Source organism: Hemicordylus capensis, chromosome 2 (genome assembly GCF_027244095.1).
Source record: "Hemicordylus capensis ecotype Gifberg chromosome 2, rHemCap1.1.pri, whole genome shotgun sequence".
Classification (NCBI taxonomy): Eukaryota; Metazoa; Chordata; class Lepidosauria; order Squamata; family Cordylidae; genus Hemicordylus; species Hemicordylus capensis.
The window spans coordinates 253,230,197-253,258,070 of NC_069658.1; the positions used below are offsets into that span (position 1 = coordinate 253,230,197).

Here is a 27,874-nt window from a genome sequence, read left to right on the forward strand (position 1 = left end):
CCGTCCCCCTTCAAGGCGAGATCTGTGAATGAATGGCACTTCTTCTGAGAAGGTTTGGGTGGGAGCATTTAACACCGATGGTTGACGTAGCTGAAGCCAAAGTCAACAGAGGGAAGAAGCGTGACGTGGCACAAACAAGCAAGCAGCTGGGCCCCCGCCCAGGGCAAACCGGATCCAGGTAAGCAATTAGGCCCTGGGAGGATACACATCTGCGCCGCGACACCCCCTAGTGGCCGGGCATGGAAATGAGGCGAGTCAAAGACCTTTTCACTCCTTCAGAAGACCGCTAAGTGGTCCCAACCTCGTCCAGTTGTCCCAAAGAGAACCCAGGCGTCCTAGTTCCTGCTCCCTGGGCTCCCCCGGCAGGGGAGGGATCAGGGAAATAGCCGCCCCAGCTGGACAGCCAGACGGAGCAGGGGGGTGGAGATCGGCCGACGCGTGGATTACGCCGGGCAAATCCTTTTACTGCGACTCATCACATGTTCCATTTAAGTGGCTTGTTGCCTGCAAACCACTTCGCGAAGCAATTAGTACAAGGGAAGCCGGGTCTGTGTCCTTTAAAGGGAAAACTGACGGGGCGGAAGGCACTTGCTGAGAACTTTGTTCGTGGGGGGTGGGGGGGATGGAAGAGACGGGTAAGCCGGGAAGGACTTGAGGGGCGCGGGGAGCGTTGTGGATAACAGGGGGCTTTTTACTGAGGGGAGCTAACAGGTGGGATAATCTAGGTTGGAGCACCCCAAGGTGTCTTGGGGGTCGGGGGAGGGGGAGGCTGGGAGCCAGCCAGGATCCAGGGGTTTCGGGGGGTGTGTGTCGACTGATTTAGAATTGCTACCTTTACTTTTTCGGGGTTCAGGTTTCTGTGCTTTGACATCAGCTGCATTTTTCTCCCCGGCGTGGAGGCTTTACCTGGTGGATTTCTGCCTGACCAAGAGTACAAAAGGCCAGACAAGACGGCATGCTTAAATCTAGTAGTTTAGGGCAGAGAGGCGGCCAAGGGGAGCTGAACTTCTTTGGCTTTTTTTTTTTTTTTTTGGCAGAGGAATCACCTGCTTAGGGCAGGGAGAGGCAAATTGAGAACCGGTCCGGGATCCCTACCCGACAGCCCCTCCCGGGTCCCGAAGGGGCGGAGCTGCTGGCTCAGGTATCTGCCAGGTGCGCTAGCATCTAGTTGCTTTTTGCTCCGGGTGGAGTGGCGGAAGGGCAGGAGAAAGACAGGTACGGGGGGGAGGGGGGAGGGAACTGCAGCTGTTCTTTGGAAGGGGGGTGATACCCAAAAGTGAGTCTAGCGGCCTGGATCTGGAGGGTCCAAGGGTGGAGGAAAGGAAACCAGCTGTGGCGTTTGTAACGGGCGAGTGAGTAGACCCTCAGACAGAGTGCAAAGTCCACCCTGGAGAAATACGCTCTTCTCTCACAGCCAGGGCTCCAAGATCTCCTGGGGTAGGGCTAGGAGAAGGAGAGAGACTGCAAGTTGGGGCAGCTGCTTTTATTGCCAGATCTGGGAGAGACTTGAAAATTCAGGGTGTCTAGTTTTGATTTCTGTCATGTTTAAACGACTGCTTTCTTTCACTGTATGGTGTTGTAATCTTGCTTAGGCTAGAACTCACCTGGTCAGCTGCAGCTGATCAAGTGGGCTCTGGCCTGCAAAAGCTTATGCCCCAGTGCATTTATTAGTCTTTTGAGCCTGGGGTTCTCAATCCTGGGTCTCAGGTGTTAATGGACTACAAATCCCATCATCCTCGGCTACAATGGCTGAAGAGGATGATAGGAGTTGTAGTCCCAACCCATCTGTCATGTTTGGGAGAGGAGGGGTTTTCTTTCCAGCATATTGGCAGCAGCTGAGGTCTTGCTTGTATTTCATGTGTTATGCTCTTCCTACAAGGAAGAAGGAAAACAAGGAGGAAAAGGCATTTTAAACCCATGTTGTGGCTACTTGTCATATGTGACAGTCCTATGCAATTCTCAACAGATATAGACAGTTATTACTTGCTTTGGCTTCCCAGTACACCACATCCATTGTTAATACACTGCTTTTTAACAATGATAAAACAACAACAGTTCTCAAAGTAGTTTACAGAGAGTAAGGAATAAGATGGTTCCCTGTCATCACCAAAGGTTCACAATCTAAAAAGAAACACAAGGTAGAAACCAGCAACAACCACTGGAGAGAAGGAAGCTGTGCTGGGGCTGGATAGGGCCACTTGCTCTCCCCCTGCTAAATATGAGAGTTGAAAAGGTATCTCTCTTTGCCCAGTTAAGTTGTAAAGAAAAACACGCGTGTATGCAGCATCTACATGTGGGTTTTAAAAAATGTTTTCCTTCTACTGTATATGGGAAGTACTTCTAGAGTTGTTATCTGATTAGTCAATTGTATCATTTTTCTATTAATCAAATCTGTAGGAGTAAAAAATGTTTCGAGCAACAAGCATGCTTTTTAAGCATTACTATTCAGATTTGTACCCTTCTTTCACTGAATTCAGGGTGGTGAGATGACCATGGATGAAGGTTGCATATATGTAAGAGGAGGCATAATCTTCAGAGGTATTCCCTTCTGTGTGAGAAAAAGCAGGGGAATGCTCTTTTAAGATGGTTGCTTGATTGCATTTGTAGGTTATGCAAGTGCTTGTATTAAATATATCTCTAAAAGAATCTGCTGACTAACTAATTGGGGGCACATTTTTACTCAAATGTTCTTAAAAGGTTAATTTGACTAATTAATGAATTAAATGCTGCCACCTTAATTTAGTTTTGTTATAGAAATGTGTAATGTGTGAATTGGCATTCAGATTCCTCAAAAAGGATTCCTAATGGTTCTTCTCAGAAATGGAAGTCAATACAAATAATCTCTCAGCTTTCTTTCCCCCTCGCAAGCTCTAAGGCACTTCAATAAAGAAGGTAAAGGGTCAGAGCCAGAAGGGAGAGAGAAGCTTCTGCCCTGCCCCGCCTGCTTTGGGTGGCTAGGCAAATGAGCTTTGCTTTCACACCCAGGTCTGAAAAGCAGTGTGTTTCTTATGCTTACAGATCACAACTTTGCAGCTAGAAAACGCAAATTCTGTGGTCTGAATAAAGTATACTGGCAATATCTTTGCTAAGTTTTGTATAGTTTGCTGGCTTGCATGGCTTGGGATCAGCCTTGAAAAGTATAATTAAAAAAACACACACACCCCTATGGTAAACCCTTCCTGTATTCTACCAAAAAAAACCATATAGCTCTCTGGTGGCCAGGAGTTGACTCCACAGCCCAACTTCACCTTTAAGAGGACTGGGAACATGCCTTTTATTTGACAGGAGAGCAGAGCTGTTCAGAACCTTGTGTTCTGTGCGCAAAAATAGATTGCTTGCTTGCAGGGCAGACCTGTTGAACACCCACAACTGTGGGTGGAGGTGAGACAGAATCCCTCCTCACAAGAAGCTAGAGCCTGCTGCAGGCCATGAGGTTTCTGGTTCTGCGGTTTGTGCTGTTGGGCGTGTGTTGATAAAAGTACACATTCCTTGCCCTGCAGGTACTTCTGGCATAGTGCATTTTGGTGATGACTCCTGACCTGTCTCTAATTTTGGCAAGGATAATCTCAATATTTGATATGAACTCAGAAAGGAGGAAATTCCTCAGACTGGCCAACAGGCATTTTTCTTGCTGCGCTGGACTATGTAGCCAAAGTTCCCAAATAACAACATAGTGATCTTTGTCACAAATAATAACTTGCCACGTTATATTGTTTCCCCTGAATTCAAGACTAGTTTCCCCCCCACATTCTTTGATGTTAGAAATGGGGAGGTTGTCTTAAATTCAAGTCCTCTTTCTTTTGAGTCAGTACAGGTCTGACCTGTATTTTTTAAGGGAGTTGTCTTAAATACAGAGTCGTCATCTGATCAGGTAAATAGAGTATGTACTTTCTCTCTGTCATCCTCACAACAACCCTGTAAGGTAGGCCATACTATTAACCTTGCATTGCAGATTGGCAGTGGGTGGAGGATGCTAAAGCTGAAACAAAACAGGGTTTTCCTAAGACCTCCTGGTGAGCTCGTAACTGAACTGGGTGCTTCCTTGTTGCTCTTCTGGCCATTCTACTCCAGCAGCTAACCCATGTCAAGTGTTAACAGTTGTCAAGCTAGAGCCAGCAGCAGTGTGTGGCTTCTTGGTTCTGAAGACTTCTGCAGCTTCTGTTCTCTAAGGAGTGAGGCCATCTTCCTTGTGGGGGTGGGGTGGAGAGAGAGAGAGGCTCAGTCTCTTGGTTGAAAGCTAATCTGTGATGTGCAGGTTGTCCTGTGTTGTGGCTGTGCTCAGAACAGCCAGGAAGGAGTCTGCACCTTATCCACTGATTGACCCATTTTGAGTAACTTGTTTTTGGACTACAACTCCCATCATCCCTGGTCCCAATGACTGAAGGCTGGAGTGATGGGATCTGACCTGCAGTCCAGAAACAAGCTACCCAAAACTTTAGTGACCATCTGTCCTTATCACCTCAAGATCCATTATGACATGATATTAGGTTATTGTAGCTTAGACATTTTTTGTGGAAAAACAAAGTCCTTGATCAACATTAAACCATTTTTTCATTGTTTCTAGGAACGGATCCAGAGCAAGAAACTGGTGGAATATGAAGAAGAGACATACAGTCTGAGCTGATGAGAATGGAGAATTTAACTGAACTCTTTGAAGATTTTACAGCTGGAAATAATTTTATCAGATTTTGATAACCTGTTCTAGAACACACATACCCCTTTTCTGGTGCCCAGTTGCTACCAGGAATGGGAAGAGTTAGAATAAAAGAATATTAGGTTTAGATTCCCTGAAACACAAGTTAAATTACAGATTCCCCCCCCCCCCAACTCATATGCTAGATTAAATGCATGTATCATGCTGGATAGCCAGTGCCTACAGAGAAATCTAGAATGGAGTTCTTGATTCATCAGCTGTTTGGGATTCAGATTTACTATAGCTGGCTCAAATGAATTTTGAGTCTGATTGTACTGTGGTTAATATTTTGCAACAGATATTTTGAGATCCTAGTAGTTTCTGGATTTCATAAGGTCTTGGACTAGACCAGCGCCTAAGTGGACCAAACTATTGAAGAAGAAAAATACAGTGGTTGAAAATGATCCAGAAACAAGCTAGTGAATGAACTCAGCCAAGTCCTTAAGTGCTTGGACACCAAAAGGAAAATGATTAGATGATCACAAGAAAACTAGGTTTAGCTCTCTAGAGCATCTAATATAGAGGGGCTGATGAAACGGATAAACTTCACTATTCTGATCAGGCTGTTGAATACGGAAAAACTCCTTTAGGTTGTAGAGATTCTGGATCTCACAATAATTGGTGGCCACCTACAACTTCATGGGGGATCAGAAATCTGAGGAGAGCTGAGAAGACAGGATTTCCTCCCCCACTCCCCTCAAATTCATGGATAGCCCTAACAATTTCTGCCGCCTCTGTGGCACAGTCTTGCGTGGAAACCATCGGCGATGGCTGTTTGGCCGCAGCGGAGGCAGTTCCCGTCCCGACCTGTTGGTGGTGCTGTCGTACGTGCTCAGCCGAGAGCTGCCCCTCCGTGGTGATGGCCATGGGGAGTTCTTGTGTGGGAAATGTGCACAGGCCTTGAGCCGGGTGTACCGCTTCGACACTGTCATTGCCCGGGTGCAAGCCCTCTCCATTGACCGCCTCCAGCGCCTTCTCTCGGAAAAAGACCAGCTGGCCCGCTCCCTGCGCTACATTCATGCCCGGCGGTTCCCAGATGACAATGACTACTCCGTGTCCTATGAAGGTCAAGAGATCTCGGCCAGCATCGCTGATCTGCCACATGTGCGTTACCAGCGGCTACTTCAGGACGACATGGCTCTCTCCGAATACGAGTGCTGGGCGAACGATAATGACAGCAGCCGGCCAGGCACGCCATGCCGGAACCGCCAGTGCCGTAGCTGCCATGGGCTCCGGGTGGAGGACGCCGATTATGAGTGGGTGTGCCACACCCCAAGGAAACTGGGGATGTTGTCTCCGATCTTCCCCCTCTGCCGGGACAAGTCTCGGAGCATGCCCACTGTCCACCATGCTGGCTCCCAGATGTCCCTCCGGTCCCAGAGCCTGGGCGACGCCGAGTCGTGTTCAATGCTGTCGTTGGACACTTTGCCAGAACTGGATTCCACCTGGGAAGCTCTGAGGGCGCTGAGGGGCATTGGAAGGAAGCGGTTGAGAGTGCCAGAGGGCAGCAAGATTCCAGTGCTGGCGGGGAAGAGGCACATGTCCACACCCCGCAGGGAAAGCCCACTGGGAGAGGAGGTGTATGAAGACATGGCGGATGAGTTTATGCCACTGGAGTTAAAGGTAAGAGGCCCAGAGGGAGGGGCAAATGCAAGGGACTTTCTGAGAGTCTTGTGGTAAAATGTTAGAGTTGGAAAGGGCCTTGGAAGGCTTCTAGTCCAACTCAGTGCAAGAAATTGCTACAGCATCTTTAACAGATGGTTGTCTAGCCCTGGTTTGAAAATCTCCAGCGAAGAAGAGCCTACCACTGCACAAGACAGGCTGTTCCACTGTCACAATTAGGAAATTCTTCCTGGTGTCTAGCCTAAATCTGCTTCCTTGTCATTTCAACCCTGTGGTCTGCCCTCATGAGCCACAGAGAGACAAGTCTGCTGCTGCTCTTTCTATGTGAGAGCTCTTCAAATATTTTTTTAAAATCATTTTTTATATCCTGCTCTTCCTCCATGGAGCCCAGAGTGGTGTACTACATACTTAAGCACTTTCTCCTCACAACAATCCTGTGAAGTAGGTTAGGCAGAGAAAGAAGTGACTGGCCTAGAGTTACCCAGCAAGTATCATGACTGAATGGGGATTTGAACTCAGGTCTCCCCAGTCCTAGTCCGGCACTCTGACCACTACACCACACTGGCTAATATTTGAAACTGGATTTCATCTCTCCCCTTAGTCTGCTCTTCTGCAGGCGAAATATCCAGCTTCTTTGACTGTTCCTCATAGGACTGGATTTCCAGACCCCTCGCCATTTTTATTATTATTTATTATTTTTATATCCCGCTCTTCCTCCAAGGAGCCCAGAGCGGTGTACTACATGTGTTTCTCCTCACAACAACCCTGTGAAGTAGGTTAGGCTGAGAGAGAAGTGACTGGCCCAGAGTCACCTAGTTAGTATCATGGCTGAAGGGGGATTTGAACTCGGGTCTCCCCGGTCCTAGTCCAGCACTCTAACCACTACACCATGCTGGCCACTGAACCCATTCCAGTTTATAAGCATCCTCCTCAAAACGCAGGGCCCGGAATTGGACACACTCAACTGTCCAGGCAGGGGTGGATTAACATGGTAGCATCAATGGGACATCTTTGGCATGAGTGGCAGCTGTGTTCATAGGGCCTGTAAGTGGCCCCTATGAACTCTTCTTGGCAGCCATATTGGCAGCCACCGTGTCTCTCTAAAGCAATGCCTCTGTATTACTGGACAAAGCAGTAGCAGCAGCATTGCCTTATGGGTAAAGAGAGAGAGAGAGAAAGTGGCTGTGTCGGCATGGCTGCCAAAGAGGGCTCTGACCTGCTAAGAGAACCCCTTGCATAGATTTGGAGGAAGAGCATCCAGTCACACTATGGGGGGCAGGCAGACACTATATTATAGCTTTAAGAGAGAGAGAGAGAGAGAGAGAGAAGCACAGCATGACCACTTCCCACCATCCTTGCTGCTAAGGGGCCTACAAAGGCACTTGGCTGAAGGATCCCCCAGGCAGCAGCACTGCCTGGCAATCCTAACCGCCGGCCCCCCACCCCGCCACCTCATAATCTAGCTGTGTGGACCCCTTGTGTTCTTCTCTAACCCGTTCTCTCCCCACCCCCAACCCCAAAGCTCCAAGCTCAGCAGATACAGCACCAGGACCTCCAAGGGGCCTTTAAGAACCTGAAGGAACGTCTGGAGGCAGCCGAGGAGGAGCTCAGGAACTTCCAGGGGAAGCAGGGAGAGGCCTCAAGTCAGGTAGGCCCATTTTGTGTTGGGTGCAGCCTTTGTTTCCAGATGCAAGGAAAGACGGGGCTTGTGGTCGTTGGGTAAAAGTGGGGATTTCAGCAAGTGCTGCTTTTCGCACTCCTGTGGGACAACTTGCACCCACTAAGATCTTCTCTAACCCTGTTCACATGTTCTATTCAATTTATATATTCAATAAAATATATAAATTGTATATAAAATCTATAAATGTCTCCTCCAGGATTTCCCGGAGGGGGCAAAGCACCTGCCAGGTGGGGAGGGTGGGGCCCAAGTCGTCATCCTGGATTTCTTGGGGGAGGCAATGCCCCCCCACCTCTGGCTGCCAGGTAGCCTCAGCAAGCTCTCATGCTCAAGTTCATCCGTCAGTTGAACCACACAGGCAGTCCTGTGTGTTGTCTTTGTAGCAACTCAGCAAGTTCTTAGGAGGCACCGCTGCCTCTCAGTGCCCTTTCACTCTCTGATTCTCTGATTAGAAGTAGCATAACAAGGAGAAAAGCTAGTGGTGCTCTATGCATGCAGGTGCTCTGCCCAGAGCGACCCCATCCCCTCAGGGGAATATCTTCCAGTGCTCACATGTCATCTCCCATTCAAATGCAAACCAGGGTGGACCTTGCTTAGCAAGGGAGAGAATTCATGCTTGCTTCCACAAGATCTCTCCGCCTTTATGCCCTGTGCCCCCCTGGGAAACTGAGAAGTCTACACCCTGCTTTGCGCACACAATATAATGAACATGGGCGCTTCTGGTAGAGCAACCTAGCCTAGATTCTCCCACCTGTTGGCTCCCTTCAGATAACGTATGAAGCAAGCTTCTGTTTCTGAGCGTCCCCTTCCTTATCCTGCTCCAAGCCCTACACTAGAATTCACAGTTACTCCAAAGGGAGCAAAACCATCCTTGTTTCACTGCTTCTCGCCTCTCTCCCTCTCTGGCACAGGAGGCTGGAATTCCACTGGAGAAGGCGGTGAGCAGCAGCCAAGAGCGGCTGATTCGGCAGCTGACAAGGTGTTTGCAGAGCAAGGAGGGGGTGTTGCAGGTGAGAGGGGGAGGCAAAACTGGCATTCCGGGATGCAGGGAGGGGGACAGTGCTCCCTCTAACAGGGATTCCCAGATGCTGTGGACTACAACTCCCAGAATCCCCAGCTGCAATGTCTTTTGCTTGGGGATTCTGGGAGTTGTAGTCCACAACATCTGGGCATCCCTGTTAGAGGGAATACTGGAGGGGAGGGGAAGGGAATGGATGAGAGAGGAGAAGGGGAACGGGAGTGCCATGTGGGGGGGGGCTGCTTCTTTCTCTTCTGGAAGGGATCCTATTCTTGTAACATCAGGGAAAGGCAGTCTTGAGAACGGCTTCAGCTGTTGGATTTCTGCCAGTCCTAAGGACTAGCTAGGCAGGCACAGTTTCAAATCTCCACTCAGCTTGAAGTTCCTAACAGATTTGGGGTGCCCTTGGGCAAGCCTCACATACTCCGCCTAAGCAACCTTACAGGGTTGATGTGAAGATAAATTGTGGAGGGAGAGGGAGAGAATAGCATGCATCGCCCTGAACTCTGTAGAGGCAAGGATGCTTAGAAATAATACATTAAAACCATCAAAACCATTAGCAACATGGATACCCGCTTGCAAAATGGGGATGGAAAGGATGGCATGAAAGAGCATGTGGGGGTGAGAAACTTTGTATATTTCATCTCCCTCCTCTTCTCCAGGACTGTCTGGTCATGTTGCAGTCCCTTGGAGCTCCAGGGGTGAAGCCCTCTGGGTTGGAAGCCATGATAAAGCAAATGGCCCAGCGCCTGAAGAAGAGAGACCAAATTTTAGAGGTAACATTCATGGCCTGCCCACTGAGGAGAGGACTTGGGGATCTTGGGTGGTTTGGGATGGAGGGTGAGGAACCAAGAGGTCCTCTGGGGAACCCTTGGCTCAGCTCAATGGCAGGTGGTGCCAAATGGCAGGTGGTGTGTGAATCACACGGCCTTTCTCACCCTGAGGCTTTCTGGGCCTGACTCCCCTGTTCTTGCAGCAGTTTTTTGTCTATTGTGTAAGAAGGCTTTGGAGGGTGTTACTTGGTGGAAACTGTGGAGGGGTGTGTGTGTGTGTGTGTGTATTTATTTAATCTCTCTCTTTATCTATGTAAACTGCTTTGGGAACTTCTTGTCCCTGCCCTGCACAGACCCGTTAGCAGGCCCAGAAATTTGGGGTCCAGGAGCGAGGCCCACAGATTTTGGCCATCGGTACCATTTCAGGAGCCACCTAATGGTGCAGTGGGGAGATGACTTGACTAGCAAGCCAGAGGTTGCCAGTTCAAATCCCCACTGGCATGTTTCCCAAACTATGGGAAACGCCTATATCTGGCATCAGCGATATAGGAAGATGCTAAAAGGCATCATCTCATACTGTGCGGGAGGAGGCAATGGTAAACCCCTCCTGTATTCTACCAAAGACAACCACAGGGCTCTGTGGGTGCCAGGAGTCGACATCAACTCGACGGCACAACTTTACCTTTCTCCCCATAATTTGAGCTCTGATGGCAGAACACACACTTTGCATATGGGAGGTCCAGGTTCAGCTTGTGGCTTCTCTAGTGAAAAAGCTGGTACCATGGGTAGCAGGGCAGTAACTGAAAGAGCAAATGCCAGTAAAGAACAGTCATTTGTGTTTGGCCTTTTTTGTAAGAGCCAGACCCAGAAGTCCTCAGGGTGAGAGAGGCCCTGGAAAGAACTGGGGGGAAATAGCTTTCATTTTGCAGCAGAAACCCGTGTGAGTGGTTGGGCATGTCAGATATATTCAGGGGCCTAGACGGGCCTAAGCCTAAATAAAATAGAGACAATCTTCAGATAAGGTACCTTGTTTTTTATTGATCGGTCTAAATCTTTAATGCACTGGACTCTTCCAGTGAGTGTGTTAACTCAAATATTTTGCTATTAGGTCTACTTTGTGCTTCTAACTGTTCTCACTCATCCAATAACTACTGGACTGCATATACCATTGGATTGACTTCGTATAAAGCATCTCCTCTCATTCTTTTTCTTTTCTCTGTCGCTTTTGCCTCCACAGAAGACCCTGTCCAGCCATTTTTTGGTACTGGAATCTCTGCACAGAGAACTGAGGCACCTTCAGGAGGCGCTGAAGGATAAAGACACTGACTTGGCAAGACTAAACACTGCACTCCGCACGGGCGAGGAGACCCTGCATGTACGAATGAAGGAAGGAATAACTTGGGCTCAAGGCGGGAGAGGGCCTATATTAAGGCCTGTATGGCAGAAGATGGTCTGACTGGCTATGCAACATGGGGAAAGTAACTCCAGTCCTGATCTCTCCTGAAGACAGGACTGGTAGTTTGTCATGTTTCTGTAAAGTTTTTGCTGTCGGGTTGGTGTCGACTCCTGGGCGCTTTCCAGATTAGACCCTGCAGTGGGGTCACATCGTTATCTCGGAAGTGTGCTTCCACACTTCCTGCGTTGTGACACCGCAGCCCCTACGTGGACAGCGGGGTGCCATTCACATTGCCAATGCCTTGTCTCGAATTTAATCGCTGCGAAGTCGTATATTCAGTGTAAGAAGGTTGCTGGGGTTTTTTTTGTTGTTTCCACGAGACTGCTCCCTCTGCTGTTTATGTTTCGAATGCGACTTGTCTGAACGGAGGCATTTTGCTGCTGTTGAGCAGCTAGACTGGAAAGCACCCTGGCAACCACAGAGCCCTGTGGTTGTCTTTGGTAAAATAAAGGAGGAGTTACCACTGCCATCTCCCGCGCAGTAGGAGATGATGCCTTTCAGCATTTTCCCCCCAGTCTGGAAAATGTACCAGCGGGAATTTGAACTGGCAACCTCTGGCTTGCTAGTCAAGTATTTCCCCACTGCACCATTAGGTAGCTCCATGTTTTTGTACATATGGAATTTTGGATGGAATCTGATTATTTGGGACAGAATTCGGAGAATCTTGGAGCTTTTTTGTTTTAAAAATCAAGCTTCTAGCCCTCAGAGGCATTATTTATGATAATTTTACTTACATTTCTATTGTGCCCTTCCTCCAAGGAGCTCAGGGCAGCATTTTTTATTCTTCCCCCTCCCCCACTCGGTGTTTTCCTCACAACATTGTGAGATAGTGAGAGAGGGTGACTGGTCCAGAGTCGTCATGGTTGTGGAGGGATATGAACCTGGGCCTCCCACTTCTCCTCCAACACTCTACCACACTGGCTCTTTCATGTTAGTCTGATATTTCTACTGATGTTGGGTAAAGATGGGGCAATCTCGTCTCATGCGTTAAAAACGTGGGGGTGCATTAGTGTCCCCCCTGGCATTATGGGTAATGCAGACCCACTTAATTTCAACTGAGGGGCTTGCCAGTATTCTCACTCTATCTCTCATTATGTACCTGCCTTGCACATTTTATTTTCCGCATGTTAACTAACAAAAACATCATGTGATTTTTTAAAACTCTTGTTGTTCCATGGTTTCTGGACAATGAATCTGGATTTTTCCAGGGGTGGGTGGACAATCCCTAGATATAGGACTGCTGGGTTAGCAATTGGAGTTCTACGACTGATAGGAGGTGGAGACTCGGGTGCTATGGCTTCTGTCCTAGGACAAAAAAAGAACTCCCCCCCCCCACCGCCCCCACAATGGAAATGAGTCTGGGTTGTCTGGGTTTTGTCTTAACAAGCTTTTAGCTTGGGTGACTCTCTGCAGTCCTCCGTCTCTCCCAGGCTTTGCGTGAGGTGCTACACCAGAATGATCAGGAGATCCAGCGTCTGGAATCCCTCTATGCCTCCACTCGTGACTCCTGGCAACAGCACGACCAGACTCTCCTCCTGGCTCTGACAGACAAGGACGCCTTAATCAAAGCCCTGCAGGAGGCACTGACCAGCAGCACCAAGGATGTGGAGGTAGTTATGCCTACTCTGGCTCAGATTCTGGTCCAAACACCACAGTCAGAAGTATTGCTTGGAGTTGTAGAGTTGGAAAGGACGTTTTCTCGTCCAGGGGGTCCCAGTCTTGGGTTTCCAGGTATTGTCAGACTACAACTCCCATCATCCCTAGCCACCACAGCCCATGGCCATTATGACTGCTGGGGATGATCTGGGGACCCACAAGTGGGAACCTCTGTTCTTGTCCAGCTCCCTGCTAAGTGCAGGAAAGTGCTGCAGCATCTGTGATAGAGAGCTGTCCAGCCTCTGCTTGGAAAGCCCCCATAAATGAGGAGGACTCACTGCTGCATCAGGAAGACGGCTCCTTCCTGTACCAGAGTTCTGAGTTAGTCTGCCAGGGTTCCATATTTGTTCCTCCATATCAAAACACACACACACAAAACCCGTCTGTGGGATGCCAGCATGTTGAGGAGGGCTGTAGCCCAGTGTTTTCTGTATTCTTAAAATTTCCTCGGGGTAGGGGTAGGATGATTGATGTTGGAGAGTATTTCAATATTGGGGGTGGGGGATCCCACGTACAGTTTTGAAATGGAGCCAGTAGGAAGGACTTCACCATTTGCTGTTTCTGGATACGTCATGATATTAAAGCCCTGGAGTTCTCCTCTCGCACACCTTACCTTTGGACTTTCTGGAGGTATCTGTCTGGCCAATGCTGTAAGCGAGACTAGAAGGCCCCTTGGCCAGATCCTGCTGGGCTCCTCTTATGTAGATGTTGCACTCATGGATGTCTATGGGCACTGGTCGAGAGATTCAGGAGTGCCCTTTTTGATGACACGCGGCCCCTCTTTTCTGAATGCATGTTCTTCTGCCCTTTCCTGGTAATATGACGACGGGCAAGGTGAAATGCCCATTGGCCACTGTGCTGCCCATAGTGCCAAGATTCTGGGTGACTGTGAAGAACTTCCTTCCCATATTCCAAACAGGAGCTGACCTGGCACCTTCCAGCAGTGACAGAGAAGTATCCTTTTATCTCTTAGATGCCAGGTGTGTTTGTGTTTGCCAAAACAACACATGCTGGTCACACATGCTTGGTCACCTCCAGGCTTGACTACTGCAATAGATTCTATGTGGGGCTACCTTTGTACAAGGTCCAGAAGCTACAATTGGTACAGAATGCTGCCACCAGGTTGGTCTCTGGGTTGTCCCGAAGAAATCAGATCACTCCTGTTTGAAACAATTGCACTGGCTGCTGATATGTTTCCAGGCAAAATACAAAGTGCTGGTTATGCCTATAAAGCCCTTAACAGCTTGGGCCCAAGGTATTTAAGAAAACGCCTTCTTCATTATGAACCCTGCCACCTATTGACCTTCAGGGGAGGTTTGTCTGAGGACGCTACTGGCTCATCTGGTGGCGACTTCTCTGTCTCTGCCTCAGGGCTGTGGAGTGTACTTCCTGCTGAGACTGACTGACTGACTGATTGATTGATTATTTATTTATGTACCACCCTTCCAGAATGACTCAGGATGGTTTACATGCCCTTCCAGAATGACTCAGGGTGGCTTACAACAGGATAAAACCAATTAAAACCCATCAACAATTAAAATCAAAACTATAAATACAGAATAAAACCAGTTAAACATTCAAACAGCTAAAAACCCTGGAAAACCAGGGCAACCGTTTAAAATAATTTAAACAGTAGTTTAAAAACTCTGGAAGGTCAGGCCAAATAGATAGGTTTTAAGGGCTCTCCTGAAAGACAGTAATGAGCTCAAATTACGGATTTCTGCCATGAGTGCATTCCACAGCCCAGGAGCAGCTACAGAGAAGGCTCGCCTCTGAGTCGCCACCAGACGAACCGGTGGTAACTGGAGACGGACCTCCTCAGATGACCTTAACGTGTGGGAGGGATCATACAGAAGAAGGTGCTTGCTAAGATAACCCGGACCTAAGCCGTTCAGGGCTTTAAAGGTAATAACCAGCACTTTGTATTTCACCCAGAAACATATCAGCAGCCAGTGTAACTGTTTCAAAACAGGCATAATATGGTCTCTCCAGGTTGCCCCAGAGACCAATCTGGCTGCTGCATTTTGAACTAACTGAACTACGTACAAAGGCAGCCCCATGTAGAGCACATTGCAATAGTCGAGCCGGGAGGTTACCAGCTGATGCACCACTGTTTTGAGGTCATCCTCTTCAAGGAATAGGCACAGCTGTCGAATCAGCTGGAGCTGATAGAAGGCACTCCTGGGCATAGCCTCCACCTGAGATACCAGAGTGAGGCCTGGGTCCAGGATTACTCTCAAGCTGTGTACCTGTTCCTTCTGGGGGAGTGTAACCCCATCCAGCACAGAAAGATCTAACTCACCCCTCAGATTCTGAGCCACCACAATTAACACTTCCGTCTTGCTTGGATTCAGCTTCAATTTGTTATCCCTCATCCAGCTCATTACAGCCTGTAGGCAGGCATTTAGAGAATGAGTGCTATTTCCTGAAGACAAAAGGGAGAAGTAAATTTGGGTGTCATCAGCATACTGATAACACCCAGCACTAAAACTCCTGATGACCTCACCCAGCGGTTTCATGTAGATATTGAAAAACATTAGTGACAGAATGGAGTCCTGAGGGACTCCATATAACAGTTCCTGTTTTGAAGCAACTGTTACCAAGCTCCACCATCTGGAATCTATCTGAGAGATAGGAGCGGAACCACTGCAAAGCAGTGCCCCCTATCCCCAACTCCCCCAGGCGATCCAGAAGGATACCATGGTTGATGGTATCAAACGCCGCCGAGAGATCCAGAAGAACCAGCAGAGTCACACTCCCTCAGTCGATTCCCCTGTAAAGGTCATCCATCAGGCCGATCAAGGCTGTCTTAACCCCATAGCCAGCTCTAAAGCCAGTTTGAAATGGGTCTAGATAATCAGTTTCCTCCAAAACCACCTGGAGCTGATCGGCCACCACCCTCTCAATCACCTTCCCCAACCAAGGGAGATTGGAGATTGGCCTGTAACTATCCATCATTAAGGGGTCCAGAGAAGGCATCTTAAGGAGTGGTCTAACCATTGCCTCCTTCAAACAAGGAGGCACCCTACCCTCCCTCAGCAATGCATTAGAGCTGCTCAATCCCTGATGGCTTTTAGGAAACAACCGAAGACACCTCTCTTCAGCCAAGCTTTTAAGTTGATGTTTTAGTTGAACTTTGATTGCTTTGTCTTAAATATGTTCAAAATGTGTTAATTTTTTGTTGTAAACTGCCTAGAGACTTGGGTAGTGGGCAGTATTAAAATATATTAAATGAACAAACAAACTTGTGAATGTCTAATGTACCTCAGAGATTCCCTGCTTTGGGTCCCCAAACATTGTTGGACTACAATTCCTATCATTCACAGCGGTCTTTGGCCATAATGGCTGGGGATGATGGGAGCTGTTGGGACCCAATGTTGGATTGGGAACCCCTGCCCTAAGGGAGCATAGAATTTGCTACTCTTTCTGGAGGTGCACCATGCTAGAAAACTGAGTATTTGTCAAGGTGTGAAAGCAGGATCATGTCTCGATATCGCTTGTGACAAGCAACCAAATGTGGAGATTGCCTGTGCTAGAATTGCAGACAAGGCCAAACACATCCACCCACATGCGCTCCTTCTGCTTCTGGAGTTCCAGTTCATTGACCTTTTGCACCAACTATCCTAATGACCACTAGGGGCATTGGGAGTAGAGAGAGTGGGTAAGGGTCTCCCTAGCTGTTCTACCTGTCTCTACTCTATGATCCCTGATATGACCTCGGAGTACCAGTTGCAGGGGAGTAATAACAGGAGAGAGGGCATGCCCTCAGCTCTTGACTGTGGGCTCCCCAGAGGCATCTGGTGGGCCACTGTGTGAAACTGGACTAGATGGGCCTTGGGCCTGATCCAGCAGGGCTGTTCTTATGTTATGTTCTTATGACTCTTCAGGTATTTCCTGTTGAGAGTCAGAATCCCTTCCTTTCCTCTTAGAGAGCAGATGGAAACCTCTATCTCTCCCTACCTATTCATTGTGTTGTTCTTTAGATTAAGGATTAGGTCTTTCCTATCCACAGGTGTACTTCACCAATAAATCTACTTAGTATTTGATTCTACAAGAATCTTCACGTGACTTCTCTAAATCTGCAACAACTAAACTCTGCAAACTACTCTCTAGCTGGAGTAGGTAGCTTCCTTAGTGCTCTGCTAATTAAGTGGGGGATACAAATTACAACCCCCAACACTGACATCTGTCTTTCTCTGCCAAGGCCCTTGCAAATTCTCTCAGCAGCCCAGACTTTGCTCCAGGGCTGCTTCAGCGCATCCAGGAGAAAGAAGACTTGCTGATCCAGGCCTTGGCTGAGCAGGAGCGGATCAGAGCCCTGTGGCAGCAACGCTTGCAGGTGATGGAGGACGCGGCTGCTGCCAGGGAACAGGAGCTGCAGGTAATGAGAGGGGTGAGGCTCTGCCTGGGGCCTGTGGTGGGGGTGGGCTGGCCCCCTCGGGGAGATTCCAGGCCCCTCTGAATTCTTGTCATCCACATGAGCAGGGTTGATGCTTAGGAGGAGGGGCCCAGTCTCTAGCCATTTTACGACGGAAGAGTAAAGGCAACACATACACAAAATGTGTAAGCAAAATTCCATCCAATTGCTCAGAAAGAAGGAAGTTTTCTCCTGCATTCTCAGCACTGTTCCCCTTGAACGGGGATTCCCAGATGTTGTTCACTATAACTCCCAGCATCCCCAGCTGCAGTGGCCTTTGGATGGGAATTGTGGGAGTTGTAGTGAACAACATCTGGGGATCCCCATTAGAGGGAGCAGTGGTTCCCAGTAGTGTTGCTAGCTGACCAAAACCCCCTAACCGGCTCTGCTCCTGTGCCTTACATCAGTAGCCTGAGCTGCAGAAATCAGCAGATGATGATAAAGGCATTTATTTACGTAGCGTCTTTGTATACCTCCAGAAAAGTATGTTCCCAAGGTGGTTTGTACTTCAGCATCCAGACTATCTGGTTTTTACTAAGCACCACTAATTTCATTGGGCCTTAGTCATGACTAACTTGGTCTGGATGTTGCCCACTGTCTGTATCCAAACGAGATGGATCAAAAACAAAACATTTGAACCCTGGGTGGGAATACCTGAAGCTGGGATTTCCCTGACTCTCTGGGAAAAGGAGTACCCAGGAATAGCCAAAGATACTTTGCTGTCTGAGAAGGGTGATGTGACCCCACTGACCCCAAACTACGGACAAGTGTGCGGCCTATGATGGCAGCAGGGGGCCAGTGCCGTCATCCAGCCTCATGGAATGGTTGCCCCTGGGAGTACCTAGAGCTGGCAGAAATAATGGGTGTCTTGAACTACCCACACATCGACTGGGTAAATTCACATTCAGGTAATGAGAGAGACCAAATTTCTAGATGTGCTAAATGACTGTGCCTTAGAACAGTTAGTCGCGGAACCAACCAGAGAGATGGTGACTTTGGATTTAATCCTGTGTGGTGCCCAGAACCTGGTGAGAGATGTCAGAGTTGCAGAACCATTGGGTAGCAGTGACCATAGTGTGATCCAATTCAGCTTATATGAGAGTAGAGAATTGTCAAGGAAGTCAAACACAGATGCGTTGGACTTCAGAAGAGGAAATGTCTCAAAAATGAGGGGACTGGTAAGAAGGAAGTTGAAAGGGAAAGTCAGGAGGGTCAAATCTCTCCAGAAAGCATGGAACTTATTTAAAACCACAGTACTAGAAGCACAGTTGGAATGTATATCAAGAAGGAGGGAAAGTACCACCAAGTTCAGGAGGATGCCAGCGTGGCTAACAGGTAGAGTCAGGGAAGCTATAAAAGGGAAGAAGACTTCCTTCAGAAAATGGAAGTCCTGCCCAAATGAAGAGAACAGGAAGGAATATAAACTTTGGCAAAACAAATGCAAGGACACAATAAGGGATCCAAAGAGAGGGTTGGAGGAGCATATAGCTAGAAGTGTCAAGAGGAATAATAAAAACTTCTTTAAATATATCAGAAGTAGAAAACCTGCCAGGGAGGCGGTTGGACCCTTAGATGATTAGGGTGTGAAAGGGATTATTAAGGAGGATAAGGAGATTGCAGAGAAGCTGGATAAGTTCTTTGCATCTGTCTTCACAGCGGAGGATACTGACCATATACCCCCTCCAGAATTGAGTTTTTCAGGTTTAGTGGCTGAGGAACTGGGCAAATTTGAGGTGACAAGGGAAGATGTTCTAAACTGTCTTGAAAAGCTAAACGTTAACAAATCACCAGGGCCAGATGACATCCACCCAAGAGTTCTGAAGGAACTCAAATGTGAAATTGCCAATCTCCTAGCAAAAATATATAACTTGTCCCTACAATCAGGCTCTGCACCAGAGGGCTGGAAAGCAGCTAATGTGATTCCAATTTTCAGGAAGGGATCCATGTGGGATCCGGGAAATTACAGGCCAGTCAGCTTAACTTTGGTGCTGGGTAAATTGATGGAAAGCATACTTAAGGACAAAATTGTTAAACATATAGAAGAACAGGCCTTGTTGAAGGAGAACCAGCATGGCTTCTGCAAGGGCAAGTCTTGCGTCACTAACCTTTTGGATTTCACCTTTTGGTGTATAAATATAAATAAAATATAGTATTTGCCTGTATATATTCTGGCCCTGGTCTTGGAGGGCTCATAAGCTTTATTTCTGCCGGGTACTGTGCTTCAGGTTGTGTTTCAGCTGAGATTTAAACTGTCCCTTTAACTGATAGCTCGTGGTGTTGTTTTATATTTATTTACTTACATTTTATATCCCGCTCTTCCTCCCAGGAGCCCAGAGCGGTATACTACATACTTAGGCTTCTCCTCACAACAACCCTGTGAAGTAGGTTAGGCTGAGAGAGAAGTGACTGTGGCCCAGAGTAGGTCACTTGTTCTGATTTCCTGTTCTCCACCAACAAGACCGCAAGAAGGTACAGAGCAGAATTCTCAACTTCCTCCTCCTTTTTCTCAGGAGCAGCTGCGTCGGCATTCCCAAGATGCCCTGCAACGGGCACAGGAAATGGGAATGTTGCGCAGGTGCCTGGCTCAAGCAGAGACAGAATTGGCCCAGGGGGCTCTGGCACTGGAGGAGTGTCGCTCAGAACTGGCCCAGCTTCGGGAGGCGGAAGATGAAAAGGACCAGGCCTTGGAGGTGAGCAGAAAAGCAGGGAGTCTGAAGAAACCACAGGAGACTGGCAAGGAACTAGAGAATGAGAACATGTGTTGATAGTAGGACTAGTGTTGCCAGCTTTTTCAGCAGGAAATTCGTGCAGGGTACAGAATTGCAACCTCAATTCTGTGCTGGCTCAGCCTCTTTGTATATGCTGTCCTTTTCTGGAACGGAATGAGAAAATTAGCCCACCACTCCCGGAACAAACAGAAGAGTTTGATTCAAATGGAAACCCATCTATTATATTAATTCTCCTGTGGAGGCCAGAGAGTGGCAGGCCCAGCCGTGGCGGCAAGGCCCTGGAGGGGGGAAAGAAAGTGGGGGTGGGGGGAGGAGAGGTGGCTGGGCCCAGAAGCAGAGACTGGGGCAGGGCAGGGCAGGGGGGAGAGGTAACCGCTGGCCCCAAAGAGTGCACAGATGCTCTGCACGGGGTTGGCTAGTTCACTGTGTACTGACTTTCAGTTGAGAAGCCATGGTATTACTTTGGCCATTAATGTATGTAGGTAAGCCTGTGAGCCTCAGCTCCCCTCCACTTTGCAAAACAGGAATAATACTGGACACTCTTTCAGTCATTCTTACTACAACTTTGCAAAGTAATATAGGTGACAGTGAAACATTTTGAGAACTTAGTAAAGTGAGCAGACAGCAAAGGATGAGAAGAAGGTGGTACAACTTGCCTGTGAACTACCTCCAGTTTCTAGTCCGTCTGGCTTGGGACAATTCAAATCCCAGAAGTGATCATACACTCACACAAGCTCTTCTGCTGCAAAACTCTTACCCAGTGCTGTCACATGATCTTTCTCATACTAAAGCATTCTGGGTTTTCCTTTTAAAGAGGCAGTATACCTAATAGGATCAAGATTATTCTGAATTTAAGATGACCCTCTTAAAAAGTAGCTGGTTATACCTGCATTTACTCAAAAGAAACAGGACTCTGAATTTAAGATGACCACCAGATTTCTAATATCTAAAAAAAAACACAACACTTGGAAAAAACCTAGTCTTGGATTCAGGTAACTGCAGTGTTGCATCCCTTTCAGTTTGTTCTCATACTCAACCCCTTAAAGGAATAGTAATTTAAAATCACATCACCACATGCAGTATTATGCACCATCACCTCCTGGAGCTTTCCCAGACAGCAGGCTTTATGGGTTTTCTGTGAGGCTTTACTGCAAGTTTGAAGTTGCCCCCCCCCCCACAACCCAACGCAAAAAGAATTTTTTAAACCTTGGATATAAATCGGGCAACATTCCAATGTGCAATGAAAAACCCAAATTGTGTGTGTGAAGTGCTCCCTGATAATCTGCAGTGAGTTCAGGGACACCTCCATTCTGGAGGAGATGCAAACTAAAAGTCAGATGTGAGAAACACCCTGGCCATTTGCAGGAAATCTTTGATTAAAATTAAACTGCTTTGAAAATAGTCTCAAAATATGTGATTTTCATCATGGCTATTCTGCAAAGGACCAGCAGATGGTGCTGCGTAACAGCAAATGGAGGACGTAAACGGTTGAACAGCTTCACTGATAAATACTTTGTGCAAACGGGAGCTTCATAATCTGGAGACTGGAATAGAGTATTCTAGTATTCAAATGGAATATCTTCCCATCTGGGAATACCTTAAGCCTAGTAGATGTAACTGGACTCTACACACATTCGTCCCCTGTGTATTTTTGCCTCCACCACTCATCTGTGAATTCTGTATCTTGAATGTTAGATTGTGGCCTCCTTGGAGGTATGGACTTTTCTGTTGTCCACTCATTAAAGTAGCACCCACACTGATGGTGCAACACCAATAGCAGTGACACAATAAGGAGGCAATATGGAGTTTAAATCTAACACCATGGAAATGAAAGCTGTTGCAGTGGGTGTTGTGTTCTGCTGTTATCTGGATCCTTTAAAATCTTCCCTTTTTAATATGTACACCCTTTGACCACAGGGCAACCCAGATTTAGACATGTATTATAAGCCTATTCATTTCAATTGGTGAGTGTGGCTGTAGCTTCTATGATTTGCTTTCGGGAGGTCCCAGGTTCAATCGCTTGAATCTCCAGGTAGAGCTGGAGAGCTGCTGCCAGTCAGTGTAAAGGTTAAGTTGTGCCGTTGAGTCGGTGTCGACGCCTGGCACCCACAGAGCCCTGTGGTGGTTGTTGGTAGAATACAGGAGGGGTTGACCATTGCTTCCTCCCACACAGTGTGAGGTGATGCCTTTCAGCACCTTCCTATATCGCTGCTGCCTGATATAGGTGTTTTGTAAACTAGGTGGATTAAGACTCAATAGAAGGCAGTTTCATATGATTGCAGACACACCCATCCCTCTTCAGTGGCAGGAATAAAATGAAGCTAGTTTTTCTATTCCAGTAAATAGAATATTTAGCATCTCTTTCTTGCTGTTTCTCAAATAACTCTCTGCCAGAATAAGAAGCTAGGCACATGGGCAATCTCTTCATAGTTAGTACGGGCTACAACATGAATGGTACCTTTTGGCAGGCTGGATTGACACTTGTGCACAGCTTTGCCCATTGCAGCTGGCTCTGATATGATCTGTTTCATCTCTGGCAGAAGGTTCTGCAGGAGGTGGAAGAGAAGGACCGGATTCTGCAGAAGTTGCAGGAGCGCTGGCTGAAGAGGACGAAGCCAATGCTGAGTGGCAAAGGTGAGTGGAGGCAAGAGGTGCAACTTGTACCCCAAGGGAAAGAAAGCTGCTGCTAGAGCTTTACAAATGGAAGGCAGCATGATGAGTGGGGCCAGGGCCAGGTTCATTGGTGGGTGGTGCTCACCCAAGTGCCTTTGTGGGACTGCTAGACACCCCTGGGGGTCTGCCCCACTCTAGGTGTGCTCAGAGTCTATGCAACAGAATGGGGAAGACAACCAGGGCTGCAACATGTTCTCTGCACGAGCTCTTAACCATGGAGCATGAACAGACCAGAGAGAGAGAAAGAGAGAGAGAACATCCAAGGCTATTAATAACTATACGCTTCATTGAAAGGAAAACCATAATTGAAACAGGAGTGTCTGAGTAAAGGCAATAATCAATATTCTAAGCAAAATCATTCTAATGTTGCATGTAGGTGAGTTGTTTCATAGTCTAACCTTGAAATTCTTAAGTCAACAGGTAATTCAAATGAACAGGCCGGAATCTAAAGGAATGGAAGGGGAAGGAATGGGGTAGAGATGCTGGGAAGCTGATGGGAGGGAAGATAGAGCAGTTCAATGAATGCAGCATCTTCTGCCTAGCTAGAAGGTCAGAAAAGGGAGGGGGTGAAGGGGAGCAAGGGTGTTAGGATAAGCAGGTTCAGTCACACACTGGCTGGCTGCCATCTAAAAGGAAGGGGAGAGGTTAGCAAAGCCAGAGCTGGACTCTAGGAGACAAACGAGTGCATAATTACCCCATCTAGGTACATGGAGGCAGGCCTATCAGGCTGGCTGATAAGCAGTCATTTCGGATCCCATTAGGATCAAGGTGCCATAAGGATCTTGTTCTGTATGCTAGACTACACAGTAGCATTCACTGACAAGGCTCTCCTATGCAGTTAACCTCTGCACAAGGCTCAGGAGCTAGGCAGACCATCAGGTGGTACAAAACTTGTTTGCCCCTTTCCATGCCTGGAGTCCATCTCGTATAGGGTTTTTTAAAAATGATGAATCTGCCCCATACCTTTCTGGTGGAATTTTCCATGCCTGTTCATCTCGGCAAGTAAACATTTTTTCTAGACCCAACGCAGGCACTCCTCAGTCAACCTGTCCCTCACATACATAGGACTCATATCTGTCTCTCAGAAAACACACACCATGCGTAAGCATCTTCAGTCTGGGTCAGAATGGGAGGGGTATCACAGACAAAGTCAGAGGAGGGGTGAGGAACGCAGGGATTCATGACCACAAGTAGTCTAAAAAGTCAGTACATTTCCTTTGTTTTGGATTACATATTATCTTGGCAAGCTTCCTACTATAGCATGGTATAATTATTTATTATTATTGTTATTACTATTACATTTTTTATCCCGCTTTTCCTCCAAGGAGTCCAGAGCAGTGTACTACATACTTAAGTTTCTTCTCACAACTACGCTGTGAAGTAGGTTAGGCTGAGAGAGAAGTGACTGGCCCAGAGTCACCCAGCAAGTCTCATGGCTGAATGGGGATTTCTGGATAATCCAGACTGCTCCCAGACAGATAACAATTGGTACTCCATGCAGTATATTTGAACAACAAAAGTTTGGCGGGAGTGCAAACACAACATTCAAGGCAGTCTAGCTGTTCTCCAAAGAGGAGCCTAACTGCTCCCTTTGTCCCACATACTGGTTCACTCTCCAGTAACATATTTCTGATCAAAGTATCTCTTCCCAAAAAGCTTGGAATTGGCACAGGGTGTGATTGAGCCTTTGGGACCTTTAAGGTCAGTTCCAAATTGGACAAACTGCTCCCAACAGGCCTCCTTATTTGTGTGGGAGGAGCTATATTTGCAGCTGCTTTTAAAAAAAAACCTATAAGGCTGTGCTTTGCCATTTTTAATGAATAGTTTATTGGATTATTATAAAAAAAGGAAAACATAGGTGTGATTCTTTAGTCTCTTCCCATATCCCTGGGGGGAAAGCCACCTGCCTGATCCACACTAAGTATGTAGTGATTACTGTGCATTATTGGAACTATAATTAGTGGGAAAGCTCTAAACATGGATTCCAAAACCATTATGGCATTGTCCACAACAATGGGGGCATTGCTAGCATGGCTGTCAAGAGTATTTTGAGTTGCTGCCACTTGCTAGGTAAGTTTCCCCAACTCCTTGTGGTTTCTTCACTTAGCAGTGATGGCTTGAAGTACACTTCATCACCAAGAACTGAGCCAATTGGCTTAGTTCTTGGTGTGGTGGGCTGGTGGCTGCCATCTTTTCCCCCCACTATCCAACTGTGGCCCTCCAGCTGTTTTTGGTCTACGACTCCAATCATCCCAGCGGATAGTGGATGATGAGAGTTGTAGGCCAAAAACAGCTGGACACACCTGCTATAATAACAGTATCCCTCCTGTTTGCATCATAAAGGAAGAGCATGGCTGGAAGAGTGGTGGGAGTGGCAGCACCTTGGAATATCTCTTGGTGGCCATGTTGGTAGCCTTCATTTTTTCACCAGGATCTTGGGGTCAGCCATGGGTGGTGGGGCTGATGCCAGAAAAGGAAAGGACACAGGAGAACAATATATAGGGAATTAAGTAGAGTGAGGAGACAGAACAGAAAATGGAGGAAGGAAAAGATTTACTATCTACTAATGGGGCACTACATTTTGTCTTTTTGATTGCTGTAGCACACAAATGATTGTTGTGAGCTGGGTAATAAAAAGACAATTCAGATCCAACAGTGTATATTTTTAGTCTCTTAAAGGTGGCATCGAACTGTAGACAAGGACCAAGGAGACCAGAGTTCAAATCCCCATTCAGCCATGAGACTTGCTGGGTGACTCTGGGCCAGTCACTTCTCTCTCAGCCTAACCTACTTCACATGGTTGTTGTGAGGAGAAACTTATGTAGTACACCGCTCTAGGCTCCTTGGAGGAAGAGCAGGATATAAATGTAAAAAACAAACAGTGCTGTGCCCAACAACTTTACTGTGTCAAATGCATGGACACTTATGCCACACACAATGGTTAGCCTTTAAGGTGTTATGGACTGGTAACTCATCAAGGCTGTAATCATATGCACAGTTAGCTGGCCCTGTTGGACACAGTGGGACTTGCTTGTGACTAAACACAGGCTTGTGCTGTTGAGGACTTCTGGAAGTGTGCATTTGGATTTTGCTCCAGTAGACTAATGGTGATATGCTTTGTTGGGGATGTTTCCTTGGAAGCCTCTATTGAGAGACTTTGAGTGTGTGCAAATGGCTTTGACGAAGTTACTTCTCTCTAGTTTCAGGTCAGCCTCTCCTGCCTCTCACCTGACCCCAGGAGTTCCAAAAGTCAAATGATGCTGTAGAGAATGAACTGGAACTCTATCCACAGAGGCATTGCAGAAGACCAGAAGAGGCGGTTGGTTGTGTCAGATGTGGGTAGGGCAGGGTAAGCTGCTGGCTAGGCTACTTCTGGTGTGGGGAGCTACCCTAAAGTATCAATGCTGCTTGATGATGGTTGTGTATCCAGTGGGGAGTGGGACACTACAGGCTTTTGCAGGGGCTGCTGGAGAACCAGTTGCAGAGGGCAAAAGCTATCTCCTTTCCTGAAATAAAGTGTTCTACCACAGTAGCTTTCTGTTTTTCTTCACTATACTTTAGCCTATCCTGCCTCCCAAACAGTGTTGTCAGTGTGATGATTCTAGGTTGAAGCTTTCAACCTAGATGCATGTTTACTACCTCAGCAGGGGGATCATGTGCTTGAAATGTCTATTTTGCAAAAAGCAGCCACAATGCAGCCTGAGCTGGATGTGGGGGCAACACCAGCCTTCCAACTGCCCAACTAAAATCCCTCCCCACATCCTCAGGCTGCTATTAATTATGGAGGGGAAGTCTTAAATATACAATGTCCATGGCTGTAAGCTTGCCCTGCTGCAGCTAATACTAGTTGGGGTGGTGGATTTTCATCAGGATTATGGTATGTGGGGCTGCGGGGAGGGGCTAAACACTTTTTCTTTGATTCATGGCCTTAAGCCGCCACAGCTCTCAGGGTATCTGCTTTTCAAGAGAGACAAAGACATCAGGAACATTAACCATAGCACTGCAAGCCCCCCTATTGAGTGCTTTTGTTATGACTTTTTGCCTAGAGTCTAGAGCAGAAGCTGGGGTTCATCCCAGATTCCAGGGAACCTACTTACTTTTGGAGAATGTTTGTGTCTGTGTCTCCTCCTGGCTGTTTTTAGGTGCTAAGTTTCCTCTACCAAAACAGCATCCTTCATGTTACTTGCAAGTGAACACTACAGCAAGACCTATGAAGTCGATCTGCCGCCACATCAATTGGAGAGCCTGGTTGAAATGGAAGGATGGAATCCTTACCCCTCATGAGCAGGGGGTGGCTCAGTCTCCTGTCCTCTCTTAGGAGAGCTGGTCTTGTAGTAGCCAGCATGACTTGTCCCCATAGCTAAGCAGGGTTAGGGTTAGCATCTCCAAGATAGGGCTGAGAGAGATTCCTGCCTGCAACCTTGGAGAAGCCACTGCCTGTCTGAAGACAATACTGAGCTAGATAGACCAATGGTCTGACTCAGTATATGGCAGTTTCCTATGTTCCTATGGCCTGTGGGATACACAGTTACTCAAAAGAAGGGCTATAGCTCAATACTAGGACACCTACTTGCATGGAGAAGACTGTGGGGTCCATAGAAGGCTGGGCAGGACCCCTGTCCTAAAGCCTTAAAAGCTGCTGTAGATCATGTTGACCTAGATGGACCAATGGCCAGACACCATATATGGCAGCTGAGCATAATAATACAAGCCGAAGCTCTTAACCTGCCAATAATAAAAACCCCAAACAGAACTCCAGCAGCTGCTGCCTGAGGCAGTCCCTTGAATCATGAAAGGAGGAGTGACCCTGCCAGACAATTTAGGGTGGGTGGAGAAAAGGACAACATTAACCACTTTATGGACACATTAAAACACTAGGCACTTGTTCCTAGTCCGGATTTTTGGAGGGGGGAAATTATAGGCCACTCATACTAGTGGGAGACTCCATATGAACAGGCCACAAGTCAGTCATATTCAGCTTAAATTTGTCCTCAGAAAACCAATACAAACTCCACTTCATAGTGGCCAAAGATCATTCAGCCTGAAAGAAAGGCAGTCTAAGAATGGTGTTGCAGTAGTAGGCCAGATGCTCAGCTGGCCCAAATTACCATATATAAAAGAAGTTGCTTTCCTCCTTTATGTTCACAAGATATACTAA

At 47.3% G+C, this 27,874-nt stretch overlaps 1 protein-coding gene across 6 annotated transcripts; it reads left to right on the plus strand.

Annotated features, from left to right (window-relative positions):
• The first annotated feature begins 376 nt into the window (after positions 1-376).
• LOC128344749 (centrosome-associated protein CEP250-like) lies at positions 377-26,248 on the plus strand. 6 transcript variants are annotated; one of them, XM_053295545.1, is made up of 12 exons: positions 377-546; positions 1,038-1,152; positions 4,565-6,316; positions 7,839-7,964; positions 8,906-9,004; positions 9,675-9,788; positions 11,023-11,160; positions 12,672-12,851; positions 17,102-17,278; positions 19,825-20,004; positions 22,584-22,677; positions 25,917-26,248. In XM_053295545.1, exons 3-12 carry the CDS (start codon positions 5,399-5,401, stop codon positions 25,946-25,948), a joined length of 2,058 nt encoding a protein of 685 aa, XP_053151520.1. In that variant the 5' UTR covers positions 377-546; positions 1,038-1,152; positions 4,565-5,398; the 3' UTR covers positions 25,949-26,248. The 6 variants fall into 6 exon arrangements, with proteins under 6 accessions (XP_053151520.1, XP_053151521.1, XP_053151523.1 ...); XM_053295546.1 differs by having other exon boundaries at positions 1,038-1,141; XM_053295548.1 differs by lacking the exon at positions 377-546 and adding an exon at positions 575-635 and having other exon boundaries at positions 22,587-22,677.
• Positions 26,249-27,874: the final 1,626 nt, after the last annotated feature.